Source organism: Miniopterus schreibersii (genome assembly GCF_964146895.1).
Source record: "Miniopterus schreibersii genome assembly, chromosome: 14".
NCBI classification, from domain to species: Eukaryota; Metazoa; Chordata; class Mammalia; order Chiroptera; family Miniopteridae; genus Miniopterus; species Miniopterus schreibersii.
This window is the reverse complement of record NC_138114.1, coordinates 3,994,748-4,010,063: the sequence shown is the minus strand read 5'-3', so window position 1 is coordinate 4,010,063 and position 15,316 is coordinate 3,994,748. Positions and strand designations below refer to the sequence as shown.

At 49.1% G+C, this 15,316-nt stretch overlaps 1 protein-coding gene across 1 annotated transcript; it reads right to left on the bottom strand.

The window, feature by feature from the left end:
* Window positions 1-6,749: 6,749 nt before the first annotated feature.
* FAM25A (family with sequence similarity 25 member A) lies at window positions 6,750-9,279 on the bottom strand. The gene is made up of 3 exons (XM_081157935.1): window positions 9,163-9,279; window positions 7,869-7,931; window positions 6,750-6,942 (listed from the first exon to the last, which is right to left on the bottom strand). Exons 1-3 carry the CDS (start codon window positions 9,233-9,235, stop codon window positions 6,809-6,811), a joined length of 270 nt encoding a protein of 89 aa, XP_081014061.1. The 5' UTR covers window positions 9,236-9,279; the 3' UTR covers window positions 6,750-6,808.
* Between the last annotated feature and the right edge of the window lie 6,037 nt (window positions 9,280-15,316).

Here is a 15,316-nt window from a genome sequence, read left to right as displayed (position 1 = left end):
AATGAGAATAAAATGAAATGAGGATGCCTTGCGCAGACCACTGCTGTGCTCTGCTATGACAGAGGGAGAGGAACTCGATTCTTTGCCTCTGAGGACCAAATTATGATTCTTTTTTATGGAATGCCATTTTTAAATACTCTAAGGAAATACACAACGTAATAATAGTTGTGCTCATATAGAATAAATTTACAGGTGTGTTTTTCTATTAAAAAAAAAAAAAAAAGGAGATCAGTGGCTACCAAGGAGGTAAGGAGTGGGTGAGGAGTACTTAATAGTTATGGGGTGTTTTTCTGAGGTGGTGACAAGTTTTGAAACTAGAGAGAAGCTATGGTTGCACAACATTGTGAATACACTAAATATCACTGAATTGTATCCTTTAAAATGATTAACTGTATGCTATATAAATTTCACTTCAATTAAAAATAAATGATGGGCCCTGGCCAAGTGGTAGCTCATGTGGTTAAAGCATCGTCCCAATAAGCCAAGGTTGCAGGTTTGATCTCCAGTCAGGGCACATACAAGAAGTAACCAATGAATGCATAAATAAGTGGAATAACAAATAGATGTCTCTCTCTCTCTCCCCCCCCCTAAAATCAATAAACTTTTAAAAATTAATGTTGGGGGGGAAAACAACAGCCAACTTTAAGTCGAACCTCAGGAACCATCCAGGGAGTCTAGTAGTAAATTGGCCAACGTTAATGAGGAAGCAGATGTGCACAGCAATTTTATCCTGTGAGCTGAGTGGAGATGGGTTCTGCACTAAGCCCACCCTCTCCCAGAAAGCCTGCAGTAAAGAGTGATAGCACAGAGCAATGTCCTCAGGGAGTTGCAGGAACCTGGGGATGTTTGGGCTTTTGCAGCCCTGCAGTAGGTCATGAAGCTGTGGGGACAGGCCACAGCCTGGGTCCTACAGGTCTCCCCTGATGACAGCAGGATCAGAGCATGGAGTGGTCATCCCATAAGTTAGGTGTACTGTGCCAATGTGAGGTGAGGAGGCTGTGGTTGCTGGATATGGAATTCTTAGTTGACAGTTGTTTGTTTTCTCAGGACTTTGAAAAGTCTTCCCACTGTCTTCTGGCCTCTCTGGTTTCTGATGAGAAATCACCTGTTAATCTTATTGAGGCTCTTTTTCCTGTGATGGCTTGTTTTTCTCTTTCTGTTTCAGGATCCTCTCTTTGTCCTTCAAAAGTTGATTAGGAGATACCTACTTTGATTCATTGAGCTTCTTGGAAATATAGATCGTCATCGAATTTGTTGTTTTCAGCCATTATTTCTTCAAATAATCTTTCTTTTTCCCTCTGGTACTCCCATTATGCATAAAGTAGCACTCTTGACAGTGGCCCACCAGTCTCACCCTCTAAGTCGCTGTTCTCTTTTTTAAAATGTTTTGCTTTCTCTTCCTCAGGTTGAATAATCTCATTTGATTTATCTGCAAGTTCACTGACTTTCATATGCCTGCTCAAATCTGATGTTGAGCCCCTCTAATGAATTTTTTTTTTATTTCAGTTGTGCTTTTAACTCTAAAATTTCTATTTTGTTCTTTATTGTAACTTCTTTTTATTTGTATTATTTATTTGGTATTGATCTTATATTTCCTTTAATTCTTTAGATGTACTTTCCTTTATCTCTTTGAACATGTTTAAAATACAGTGGGGGGGGGGGCTCGGCCAGCTTGGCTCAGTGGTTGAGGGTCTACCTATGAACCAGGAAATCACCGTTCGATTCCTAGTCAAAGGCATGTACTTGGGTTGCAGGTTTGATCCCCAGCCCCAGTTGGGGGGTCATGTGGGAGGCAACTAATTGATGTGTCTCTCTCACATTGATGTCTCTCTCTCCCCCCTCTCTCCCTCTCTCCCACTTTCTCTAAAAAAAAATCCATTGAAAAAATATCCTTGGGTGAGGATTAACAAAACAAAAACAAAAAAAAACGGGGTGAGGCAAAGCAGGTGTACAGTTGGGAATATGTGAAACAGAGTTTCATTAATAATCCTTGTATTATTATTTATTAATTATTGTATTATTTTACACACAAACAACTGTAAACCTACTTTTGCCCCACATTGTAATTGATTTAAAATTTTTGTGTAGTTAGTTCAATTTCTGGGCTTTTGCAGCCATAGTTCCATTTTCCTTTAAATGGGTGATAATTTCTTTCCTCGCATATCTTGTGACTTTTTTTTTTTTGCTGAAAATAGGACATATTGGGGGTCAATGGGGAGAAAAAGGGGGACATCTGTAATACTTTCGAAAATGATAAATTGAAAACAAAGAAAAGACTTGTTAAATAATATAATGTGGCAACTCTGGAAATCAGATTCCACACCCTGCCTCCAGGTTTGTTGTTGCTGCTGTTTGTTTAGTGACCGTTCTGAACTAACTCTACAGTCTGTTTTTCTTGTGTGTGGCCACTGAAGTTCTACTCAGTTTGCTTAGCGATCAGCTAATGATTGGACAGAGATTTCTTTTTTTCTTTTATGCTCACCTGAGGATATTTTTTCCATTGCTTTTCAGAGAGAGTGAAATGGAGAGAGAGAAGGAGAGAGATAAAAACATCGATGAAGAGAGACACATCCATTGGCTGCTTCCCACACGAGCCCCGACAGGGCGGGGATCGAGCCTGCAACCAAGGTGTGTGCCCTTGGTCGGAATCGAACTCAGGACCCTTCGGTCCGAGGGCTGACGCTCCAACCACTGAGCCACACTGGCAAGGGCAGAGATTTCCTTACGTACAGTAAAATCTCGGTTCTCAAACATCTCCCATCTCGAATAATTCGGTTCTCGACCAAGTTGTTCGTGTCTCCATTTTTGAACCAGGCCTCAGTTCCCAGCCTGACAACCCCTGCCTGCAGACACATCAGCATGACAAAAGCATGTCTCAGGCCACAAAGGGGAGAGCGTGAGTCAGTTTACTGCTAAACCTCAGGTTGTTAACACCTTAGGAACTGCTGTGGATGTTTTTGTGTTTGTGGTGTTTTTGCTTTTGTTGCTGGTGAAATGGACGATTAGCACAATTTTAAAACACAAAGCGGCCCTCAAGGTGTTGATGTTGCTAAGGGTGTGAAGGTGCTCCGAGAAACAACAATCACAGGCAACGGAAGAGGTAGAAACACTGCTGCTGATTTGGGAAAGGAAAAGCAGTTAGCCGGGGACAGCATTCGGGAGGCAGTGACCTGTGAAAAAGTGAAGATGCTGCGTCTGACCTCCTGAAAGACACCCTGGAGCGACGGCTGGAAGGGATTCGTTTAGGGCTAGTAGAGGGTGGTTCCATAAATTTAAGAAAAATGTCTGTGTGTAGATTAAACAGTACATTAGACGTGTACTGTATATAAGAAAGATTAAAACGGAATCATTTAGAGGTCTGGAACAAATTAATTCAATTTGCATGATTTCTAATGGGAAAATGATTCGATTTTCGAACCAATTGCTTCTCGAACAGCCTCCCAGAACGAATTAAATTCGAGAACCGAGGTAAGTCTCCCATCGTTGCCCAGGGACTCTGTACATGTTGGGCCCCACCTTCAGCATTCAGCGGGGCGGTCAACATTTCCCCGTTTTCCCTTCCTGCTTGCGCAGAGCTCAAGGTTAGTCAAAGGAGGCACTTCGAGCCCTCTCAGGTCTTTACCGAGCATGTGCACGCTCCTACACGTGTGTGTGGCCTTCTAGATTCCCAGGAACGGGCTGGAACTTTCAGACTACGGATATTTTATTCCCCAGCTTTTCCTTTTAAGCTTTTTGGTTAGCCTATTTTTTGTGCAAACGGTTATCCACCACCTCATGCAGCCACCAACTTAAAAATGGCCTCTAAGTGCTTCATGACAGAGGCCCAGGAAAAGGTTTTCTGCGTTAGGTGAGCGCCTAGTCAGCACAAATGCAGGCAGCTTGCAGCGGGGTCTTCCTAGGAACCGCCAGTCAGGTTAAATAAGGAGAGTCTCCGAGAATGAGGCCCTGAAGGAATGCCCAAGTTCTGCTCTTTCCGGTAACTGCCAGGCAGCTGGTTTTCAAGGCTACGGTGGAGCTGGAGAAGGGGGTGCAGAGGTAGATGAGAACAGAATGTACCCAGTGAAAAACATCAAAACCTTGCTGTTCTTAACAAGATTTTGTTTGTTTGCTTTTAGTTTGTTTTACATAAATTCTCCATTGATTGCCATAAGACTTTGGTTAATTTCCAGAGTTCTGAAAAAAGTTCATTCTGACTATATTTTTACCAGTTTTCTCGCTACTTTGATGAAGGAGAGAATGTTTGGAGGTCCTTGCTCCACCGTGCTGACATCACTTTCTATTGCTTTTTTTTAATCCTCATAAAGGATATTTTTCCCATTGCTTTTCAGAGAGAGTGATGGGGGGGAGGAGAGAGAAACATTGGTGTGAGAGAGACACATCGATTGGCTGCCTCCCACACGCGCCCCGACAGGGCCGGGGATGGAGCCTGCAACGGACCCTTCAGTCTGCGGGCCGATGTTCTAACCACTGAGCAGCCAGGCCAGGGCTCTATGGCTTGTACAACACATTCAGAGTTTGTCTTAGTTTGATGTCATATCCCTCATTGCACAACACACACAGTTAAGAGAAAATGAGAGATGGGAGAACTTTTTCCAGAACAGCACATTGCAAGGAAGCGTGGGCAGTGCTTCTCCAACTCTGCCGGGGAAGGACCAGTTTTTTGGGTTTTTTGATTATTTCTTCCATTTTTTAAATTTATCTTTATTGTTGAAAGTATTACAAATGTCCCCTTTTTCCCCCCCATGGAACCCCTCCACCCTGCACCCCCCCAGACCTCCCCTACACTATTGTCTGTGTCCATGGGTTATGCATATATGCATATAAACTCTTTGATTAATCTCTCCCCACCCGCCCACCCTCCCCCGCCTTCCCTCTGAGATTCCTCAGTCTGTTCCATGCTTCTATGTCTCTGGATCTGTTTTGTTCGTGTTTGTTTTTTTTATTATTGTTTCTTAATCTAATTCATCATGGTATGTGGTCCTACTTCATGGGACTAGTTCATGTACAACTTGTCATGCAAGTTCATCAACCTGAGTTGGTCTATACCCTGTTCAACAAGAATCGATCATCTGCTCACACTCCGGAGGTCCAGGCAATACCTGAGAGTATCTAAATGCATTCAGTTGCTTGACTTACCTTGTTGCCAGTGGTAACAAAGTTTGCAAACCAGCAAACTTTGAGTAGCACTTGAGTAGGAAAGAGCCTTGAATAAACTAGAAGGTACCCTCCCCAACCACATTTTAAAATACACCTGCATTGGTTTTCTCTTAAATTCAAGCATCATGGAAACACGTAATACGGGAAATGGAGATTCCTCATGTTCTCAGACACACAGAGATGAGCACTGTAATGTGATTGCTATCTATATGCTACTAGTGTTTTCTCTTTGTGCAATGACATGTTTGCTTTGCTTTGTAAAGAGGAACTTACCTACGTGTATACTTTGCATCTTATTATTTGACATGCTCCCATCGGACACACGTAGGTCCCCTCCCCTTCTCAGCCGTGCAGCCTTCTGTTTCACATGGAAGCAGCCCCTGTTGGTGGCCATCTAGACACAGGTCCCATTTTTCAAGCTAAGACACTGTAATGCGCTAGAAGTAGTAGGTGTCATCTCTACCTTGCATCTCGAACTTAATAAGCAGGCAAAACTTGCCATCCAGGTGATGGATGATTAGCCTTTTAGGGTGTTTCCAGCCTCTTGCTGGTACAGACGCCTCGACGAGCCTGTGTGCTCGCCCTTGGGGCACCTGCACGTGCCTGTGCTCAGCTGAAGGGTAAAGTCTGGTAGGAGGAACTGCCGTCCAAAGAGGCTGTTCAGTTCCCTCTGCCACTGACAGTGCTCATCCTTCTGAGAGTGGGTTTGCATTGGGGGATTTCAAAAGTCGTCAGAAACCAAACCAAGCGCAAGGTACAGATGGAGCTGGACAGTGGCAGGTGCCCCAAGCCGGGACGCCAGGTCCCTGGGCTTCAGAGACGTGTGAAGCTCATTCTAAAGGGAGTCAAAAGTGTTGAGCAGCTAACTTGTTCTTTAAACACTTTTCCTCTACTTTTTTCTAAAAACAAATTACTTCCAGCGAGGTACATAAGCAATGCCATCTCTTTACAAATCAGTTCCTTTTCAAAAATCCAATGTTAAGTAAAATGCTGCTTAAACTTATATGTTTAACCTTTATGGTACCGACTCACTTGTGGCAGGAAGGAGAGAAGGCCAAGTATCCTTGCCCACTGCCACCGATTAGGCCCAACAGGAGTACCAGAGGGGGGACCCGGCAGCCGCTTCAACAGCCAGTAAGCAGTGGACTCAGCTCCTCCTGGACCTGGTTTTGAGACTGACCAGAATAAACGCTGCTCTGAAGCCTCTTTCAGAACGCGAAGCATCTCGGCCTCTGAGCCTGTCCTGCTACCCTCGCAGTCAGCCTGGCCCGTGATCTGCCTGGACCCCGTGAGAACATGTCCAGGAAAGCCCAAAGAATATGTGAGCTGGATCACGGTCCTCCCTCGGGTGTCCTGAAGCACTGAGGTATCAAAGCTACATACAGTCCCTGGGAAAATAATCTTTTAAGAAGCATAGCACAGACACTAGCAATCCTGAAGGAGGTCCTTGCTGAGATGAGAAATCTTAGTGTGAAAGCAGCACCTCTGATTAACAGGGCACCTTTCGGACCCCCAGCTGGCGTCGGTGTGTGACAGCAGGTGCAGGACACACGCACTGGTTGCCTCCAAACAGGAATAAATGCAGGCGTGGTGCACACTTTTCACAGCTTTTTATTGAGGCTCAGGAAGAGTCTGCCGGTGGCGGACGTGCTCACTGTCCCAGTTTGCCCAGGCCTTCCGCGGCGTGAGTGACGGCGTTTGTGACTTTGTGGGTCACCGTCTCAGTGACTTCCTTTACCACTTTGTCCCCTGTCTCCTGGGCCTTCTTGAAGGCTTCGGCAATGGCTGTCAGTAAGAAAGAGGAATAACGTCTGTGTGAGCAAAGTAAACATTCGAGCCACGTGCTGGGCTAGTGTCACCTGGAGTGGCCCGAGGGAGGTGGCGCCTCCCTGGGCCGCACCCTGGAGGAGCCCCAGCCTGGGGCAGGCCAGCAGAGCTCCTGGAGGAATGCCTGCACATTTTGTTTTATTTACTCAAACAACTTGCATTTATTCCTTCGATTGTGAGACGAGATCTGCTCCCAGGCAGGTCACCTGCTCCAGGGCATTTTTCTGTGAACTGCCTGCTTATATCTCCTGATCGGTTTTATATTGGATTAGCATTTCCACTACAAGTATTTCCCTCAGTTTGTGGTTTTTCTTTTGGCTTAGTGCATAATTTTTTTTACTATGGAAAATTTGAAGTATTTTATTGTTAGATTTAACTAACATTTCCTTTATGGTTGTTGGGTTTTCTGTCACAGTTAAAACAAGACCTCCCCCCCTCTGAGATTATGCTAAAATCTCCTATGCCAACTCTAACAATTTAATAATTTCATGTATTTACATTTAAGTCCTTGATTCATTTGGAACCTGTTTTGCTGTAAGGAATGAGGTGCACCTATGCTTTTTACATAGTTATACTCACTGTCCACATACACATACAAACACTTATGTAAACATGTGTTTATATAAGTATATAATTCTATGTCTTAACTGTTCTGTCCCAGCATGCTGCCGCAGTCTTTTGTGACAGTCTTCTTACGGTTCCAGGAGGGGCCTGCCTAGCTGGGTCCTGCCTGAGGAAAGTCTGCAGTGTGGCCTCAGATAGTGTGATAATTGCACACCATCTGGAAGGGTGCAACGTCTGGGGCAGGACTGACCTGCTTAGTCAAAGAGCAGGTGGCTCCCAGCACCCTGCCGCCTCCTTCCCTCCTTCCGGGCCCCCCATACCTTTCTCTCCAGCCTCCTTGGCGTGCTCCACCACTTCCTTCACCACTCCCTCCACAGCATGAACTGAAAAGGGAGACAAGCCCAGAGTGAGAGCACAGTGCCCGCAGCTCCTCCTCACCGCAGGGCTCAGACAGCTCTGGGTGCCGCCCCAGCCCCGACAGGCTGGCTCAAGAGAAGGCCCCCCAGCTTGCTTCTTGAGGAGGTTGGGGGGAAGGTCTGGATGCTGGGAGAAAAGCTGAGTGAGGCAGACAAAGGCGCAAGGCCCTCTGCGCCCCTCGACCTGCTGTGGCCTGGAATGCCAACGAGCAGGCCCTCCTGCCAGCTAGGGACCTGGTGCCAAGGCTGAGCCTGTTTCCCAGGTTACCACACCTCTCAGGTGTGCTACTCTCCTGCCTCAGGCCAGGCGGAGGCTGCAGCAGATGCCAAATCCGGAAGCCTCGCCAGCAAAACCAGTTCCCCAAAGCCATTCCTCCAGTAGGGGGGCATCGTGTGCCCGCCCGGGAGTTGGTGAAAGTTTGAGTGCCGAGGCACGGTGCTGATTATAAAAGCCCCGCCACGGCGTGGCTCCCTCACCCGCGAACAGGACGCAGAGGGCCAGCGAAGGAGGGCACAGGCCTGTCAACACCCGCTAGAGCTGACCAATGAAATGCAGGCATGTCCGCAGCCATTTAGAAGAACGCACACTAACTCAGACTGCTGGGCCGGGATTAGCCTCCCCGAATATGGCTGCTGACGCCTGCATACAAAAGTGGGCTTCTGGGGACTTTGAAGACATTGAACATCCTTTGTGTAAACCTCAGGGGCTGACCGTGACAGAGTCAGGCTTGTTGGTTTCTTAATAGAGAAATCTTTGGAGCTTTAAAGTTATGGTAAAAATAACACCGAACTTCCTGTGCCTGTACAGGATATTCAAAATAGGCTGTTGGGGTATGGAAGGGCTCCCAGGTTTCCAGAGGGAAGGACTCAGGCCGCAGCTGCTCACCCAGCACCTGGCTCCCCTCCCCACTCCCCCTCCGGCCCGGGGCCTCCTCTGAGATGGCCTCCCTCCTGCCCTCAGCCACAGGAATGAGCGCTGCTTGGGGCAGTGGACCCTCCTGGCTCCACCCCAGGCTGCCCTCCTCAGCTTCTGCACCGCCCCCCCCCATCCTTGTGAGTCTGATTGCCCAGAGCTCCTCATGGGGCCAAGGCCTGCCCCCAGACTGCCGGGATCAGCATCCAACCGCCCGTCAAGTCGGTCCCCAGTCCCTCAGCCTGAGCACAATGGGCCAGGCAGGAAGGCGCCTCAGGTCCTTACCAGCTTCCTCAGTGGCCTTCTCAGTGCGGTGGGCCAGGCCCTCAGCAGCAAGTTTCCCCAGGCCTCCCAGCATGGTGCCGCGTCCGTGCCCACTGAGCAGGATGTTGGGGCCTGGGCCAGTGCGCTTTTATAGGTACCTCTGGTGGCTGACTGGGCTCTGGGGCACCAGCCCTCACCCCACAGACCAGGTGAGTCAGCACAGGCATTGGAATGAGGAAAGGGCTGGGTGGGGCCACCCTCGCACCCTGGCTGTGGCATTGCCCCTTGGGCAGCATGAGACCCCCACACCCTACATTCTGGGACTCTGTGAGGGGCAGGGGCAGGGAGCAGGACCAAAGCCAGACAAAAAGGTCAGTTCCCGGACACACTGCTCCCCTAAGGCAGAAGGCCTCAGGGCCCTGTGGAGTGAGGCAAGGGGACAGCAGCCCTGCCCGCCCCCGGGCTTCAGGTTCTCCACAGCTGGGCCAAGGTGTGTAGCCAGACGAGGCCGAGGACTCAGGCTGCTGTCCAGGGTCCCCATGGTGGCCCAGTCAGGGCTTGGGGATTCTGTAGGCCTGTGGACCTGGGCGACCCCTTATGCCAAGAACACAGGCGAGTGGAGGCTGCTGCCTTCCCCATTCCCAGGAGCTCAGTCCTCAGAGTGGCTCTGCAGCCCCCACTGGACGGGGGGCTCGAGGTGGTGCCTCGCCCAAGGCAGAGTGGACACACTCCAGGCATTCCTGCTCGCAGCCAGCTGACTGGCACTCACGGAGGACCTGAGTGGCCAGCACTGGGCAGGGAGCAAATGAGGGAAGCCGGCTCTCCCCGCACCTTGGGGCCTGGTCTCTTGGGAAGGCCCTGTGAGGTGAGCAGTGCCCCCCAGGAGGTCCTAGAAGAGTAAATGAGGATCCACCACCACCTGGGCGGTGCCTCCAGCCCTCGAAAGATTCCCCAGAAAGCTGCACTACCGGCCCCGATGAGCCACAGGCTTAGTGGCCAGGCTGCCTCCCTAGTTACTCAGGATAGAGAGAGATGCCTTAAGCCTGTCCCACATGCTACTTCTCTTAGTCAGTAGCCCAACCTGAGCCTCAGTTTCCTCATCTATAAAATGGGGACAGCCATGCCTTCCTGGGCATGTCACTGATAGTGGTTGGGATCATGTGAGTACACTCTGGGTGAACTCCTGTTCCCTTCCCCTCATCACTGCTGCACCAGGGAGGGGCCGCTTGGCAGTGATGTGGCCCCAATGGGCAAGAGTCATGGAGGGAAGGTCCTCCAAGTCCCTATTCATGCAGTTCAGGCCTGGGGCAGGATTCTGAGGCTGCCTCCCCCGTGCTAGTTTCCTTGGCGGTCAGAGCTGCCCAGGAGGGCGTTGCAGGGCCTAATTAGTGTTTACCTGACCCCAGGCCTCGCAGCCTGGGTCCTACAGTGCTGAGGCCCTCCCACATTCCTGAGTGGTATGGGGAGGCCCCAGCTTCGGCCGGCCCCCCTAGGTCGGTAGTGGGCCCTGTGAGCAGCAGTAACTCTGGGTCACAGGTGCCACCCATTTGGCAGGAGTGGTTGGGCTTTAAACAATTTGGAGAGGTCTTCTTAAGAAAAAAAATACTGTGACTCTTGCAAGTTTTACTATGTGTTTGTATGGAAAATAATGCAATAATTAATAAATAACATAAGAATGAACCCTGTTTCACGTACTCACAGCTGTAAACCTACTTTTGCCCACCCTGCATGTGACCCTGTGGACTCAGAGAGGCCTTGTTACAGCCAATACCAGCTGTGCTGCTCAGGGCCCAGGGCAACGCTGCCAAGGTGGCGAGACTTCTGGGACACGGCTGGTGGGAACTGGGCTGAGAGATCCTCAGGGACGTTCCCTGGGCCCATCAAAGCCCCTTTCCTCTTTCCTCTGAGGTTGCTTGTGTCCCTGACCACTGCAGGGTCCTCTTTGTGACCATTCCCCTGACAGGATGACCCATTCCCACCAGGCCCCACCCTGAGATATTCTTCACAGTCCCCTCTGCTCAGGAGCTCACCAGCTCCCTGACAGGCCCTTGTCAGGACTCAGCCACTCAGTAGAACTCTGAGCCCTGTGCCAGCCCAGAGCCTGCCCCACTGCAGCCTACAGGCCACTGCTCTCACCACATCATGCCCCTACCCACGAGAGCCTGCTCCTCTTTAATGCGCTGTCCTGGTGTGAGCACACAGGCTCCAGTCTCAACACACTATGGCCCCAGATCTCCTGGCAAGGCTGGGCCCAAACACAGATCCCAAATGCCCAACAGGGAGAAAGCAAGAGGCCTCGAGAGACCAAGCTGCCCAGGACTGGACTCAAATCCCAGGCCTTGGTGCTCTGGCCCAAGCCCAAGCCCACTTGCCCTTCCAGCTCCAGCTATGACCACCACCCCATCCTCTCAGCCCAGCTCATGGCTCCCTAAGCCATGGACTCCTTTCTAGCTAAAGAACCCAGAGCAGGCCAAGATCCTCCTAACCAGGGCTGGACTCCTGGCACCTCCTACAAGGAATAACCTTTCCTGCTTGTATATCTAAAACTAATACAAAGTAAAATTGAATGAAAAGTAATTGAAAAATAAAAACAAAAACATTACCCGCCTGGATGAGGCTGAGGATGACTCAGGTGGGATCGCCCTATCTCCGAGGAGGCCTGGCCCATGCTGGGCCCCAGTGGAGCAGCCCTTGGACACGGGCCCCAAGTCAGTCCTGAGTCAGAAGGTCACGTCCAGCCCTGAAGGCAAGGAGAATCAGGCCGCGGCAGGAGCCAACTCATTCTCCAAGGTATTTGCTCAACAATACCTTTGGCAAAAGACCAGCTGCCTGCATCACCAATTCAAGGAGAGACAATTTTCAAATAGCAATTTGCCAACTTAGCAATTAACAATTCAGGAAAAATATTTGTTTGTTTTAAGTATTTAAATATTTCCGGCTGTCTTCTGTCTGACGCATGACGATTTCTGGTGTGGTGTGAACAGGAGATATCATGAATGTCCCGAGTTTCCCGATTGTCCACCCTGCCTATGCCCCTCCCACTCCTGCGTCATGGATTCAAGCTCACAGTGTCCCATGAGCCCACATCTCCTGCACACACTGACCCCTCCCAGGCACCGGGGAGCAAGCCCAGTCTCCTAGAGACTACGTGTGTCAGTGAGCAAAGAGGACTTCCTCAGCATTCAGCGCGCAAACCTTCACGGGTCGGTCAGGCTTCTGGGGAAGATCAGAGGGTGCGTCAAAGGCCCACCTGGGGAGCGGGACTGTTCGCGCCGGTGAAAACAGGCCGAAGGGAACTCAGGTGGGATGGCCAGGCGAGGCGCCCAGAGTCCAGCAGGAGTGGGAGCTGTTACCTGCCTGGACCTGGAGGGGCAGAGGGACTGACAGACCCTAAGGGGAGCGGTGCTTGTAGAGGAGGGTCACCAGACAGGAACTGCAGCCACAGGCAGAGGGGCACGGCCACTGCCACACCACGTCCAGCAAGGAGGGAGCAGGGGTGTCCGTACCTCACTCTCCCCGCAACTTCGTCTTCCCCGTCAGCTGCACCCAGCCGAGGCCAGGCCAGGCCAGGCCAGGCCAGGCCAGGCCAGGCCGAGGGATCCTGGGTGGCGCAGTTCAAGAGGGCAGGTTCCCAGGGCGAGCGGCGGAGCAGGCGGAGAGCCGTGGGGTTTCTGTAAACGGAACACCCCAGCTCATTCTGCCAGACTTCCAGGCCTGGCAGGGACGGGCCAGCGGCTTTATTCTGAACGGTCGAATCTCTCCTGGAAACGGTAGGGCACAGAAAGGAGCACGGGAGGGGGACGTGGGCAGGGGAGGCAGCAGCAAGCCCACCGCCACCACAAACCCCAAACTTGGGAGAAGCTAGGAAACCGCTGGCGCTGGCGGGGAGGTGGCCTCAGGTGTTGGCAGCAACGCCCATGCCCAGGAGGAGAGGACCTCGAGCAAGAACTCCTGCGGGCAGAACGAAGACCTGGGGAAAGGCAGACAGAAGAGGAAGGTGACCAAGGAGGTCCAGACGGTGCACCTCCCGGGAGAAGGGGGTCCTTGGCAGCAAGGGCTGCCCGAACCCCTGCGAGGCCGAGGCCGCTCCCGGAGTCTTCCTCAAGCCGGTAGGTTTCTGAGAGGCAGAGGTCACAGCTGCACAGGGAGTCCAGCACTTTTGGGAAAGAAGCAGGCTCCTGAGCCTGGAGCCTGGGTAACAGCCCTGCCCTGCCCCTCCACAGGAATCTCTGCTGACGTCTGAGAAATTCCACTGCAGCTTTGAACTTCAGATTCCCGGCAGCCTCTAATACGTCATGAATGCAAGGGCTTTATGAATGTTAGGGTCGCTTTCTCTCTTCCAACTCAATGTTAACTGAGTTGCAAAAATAGTATAGTTTCCGCGTCTTCCTCAGTCTCCCCGGTCACGCCCTACATGACCACAATACCATGATCAGAATTAGGGAAGTAACATTACCATATTTAGCTAAGTTAAATGTAAAATTACTTGATTAAATAATACGTTTAAATAAATTTAAATAAATTAACTAAGTTAAAAGTTGGCATATTAACTAAAGACCTTATTAGAATTTCACCAGTTTTTCCACTAATGCTCTTTTTCTGTCCCTGAATTCTCAGATCACATACATTTAGTTATTCCTCCTTAGTCTTGCAGTTTTGTAGGACTGCAGCAAAAGTTCCTCCGTCTTTCCTTCCTTGACACCTTTAAACCGTACTGATCAGTGATTTTGTCAAATGTTTCTTATTTGGGTTTGTCTGACATTTTCTCACAATGCATTTTGTGCAAGAATACCACAAAAATGTGTCCTTTCCAGTGCATCGTATCCCAGGGTTCCTGATGCTGATATGTCTTATTACTGATGGCATTAAACTTGATCATTTGGTCAAGGTGGTCTCTGCTGGGTTTCTCCACCCTACAATTACTATCTTTCTCCTATAGTTAATAAACCTCTAAGGAGAGGTACTTGGAGACTATGCAAATTATTTCTCTTCAAACTTAAAATTTTAATTGTGGTGAAATACACATAACATAAAATTTACCGTCTTAACTATTTTTAAGTGTACAGTTAAGTAGTGTTAAGTATTCATTGTTGTGCAACTAATCTCCAGACCTTTTTCATCTTGCAAAACTGAAACTCTGTACCCATTAAATAGTCTCCCCTTTCCCCCTTCCCCAGCCCGCCGACCACCATTCCACTTTCCGTTTCTATGAGTCTGACTATCCTAGGGACCCCATATAAGTGGAATCAGACAATACGCGTCTCTTTGTAACTGGCTTACTTTACCTAACGCAGTGTTCCCACTGCTCATCCATGCTGCAGCTTATGTCAAGATCCCCTTCCTTTTCAAGGCTGAACAATACTTCATTTTACGTACATGCCACGTTTTGTTTACCCACTCACCCATCGGTGAACATTTGCATTACTTTTACTTTTTGACTACTGCGAATAACACTGCGAAGAACATGGGTTGCAAACATTTTTTTCAAGACGCTGCTTTCAATTCTTTTGAATATGTATAAGGAGAGCTGTTGCTGGATCATATGGTAATTCTATTTTTAATTTTCTGAGGAACTCCACACTGTTTTCTGTAAGGGCGGCGTGATTTTACATTCCCACCAACAGTGCACACCCTCCTCCACATCCTCACAACACCTGTTATTTTCTGTTTTTTGACAGTAGCCATCCTAATGGGTATAAGGTGACATCTCATTATAGTTTTGATTGGCATTTTCCTAATGATTGGTGATGTTGAGCATCTTTTTATGTGCATATCAGCCATTTGTATACCAGCCATTGTATACCCTGTGATACGAAGAAATATCCATTCAAGTCCTTTATTGATTTTTAATTGGATTATTTTTTACTGTTAAGTTGTGAGAGTTCTTTCGATATTCTGGATATTAACTCCTTTTCAGATATGGCTTGTAAGTGCTTTTTCCCACTCCACAGGTTGCCTTTTCGCTTGTTGGTGTGTCCTTTGATGCAGTTTTTGATTTTGAGGTTGTCTGATTTATCTAGTTTTTCTTTTGTTCCCCGTGCCTTTGGTATCATATCCAAGAAATTATTGCCAAATCCAATGTCATCAAGCTGTCTCCCTGTGTTTTCTTCTAAAAGTTTTATGTTTTAGGTCCTACCTTTGTGTCTTTGATGTAATTTAATTTTTGTATATAGTA

What these genes read in the sequence shown, in the direction of transcription:
- FAM25A (XM_081157935.1), bottom strand. Translation starts at nt 9,235, where the DNA reads ATGCTGGGAGGCCTGGGGAAACTTGCTGCTGAGGGCCTGGCCCACCGC. An exon ending in GAAGGCCACTGAGGAAGCTG is followed by an intron (nt 7,932 to 9,162) that starts GTAAGGACCTGA and finishes CTCCCTTTTCAG; the next exon opens with TTCATGCTGTGGAGGGAGTG. An exon ending in CAAGGAGGCTGGAGAGAAAG is followed by an intron (nt 6,943 to 7,868) that starts GTATGGGGGGCC and finishes TCTTACTGACAG; the next exon opens with CCATTGCCGAAGCCTTCAAG.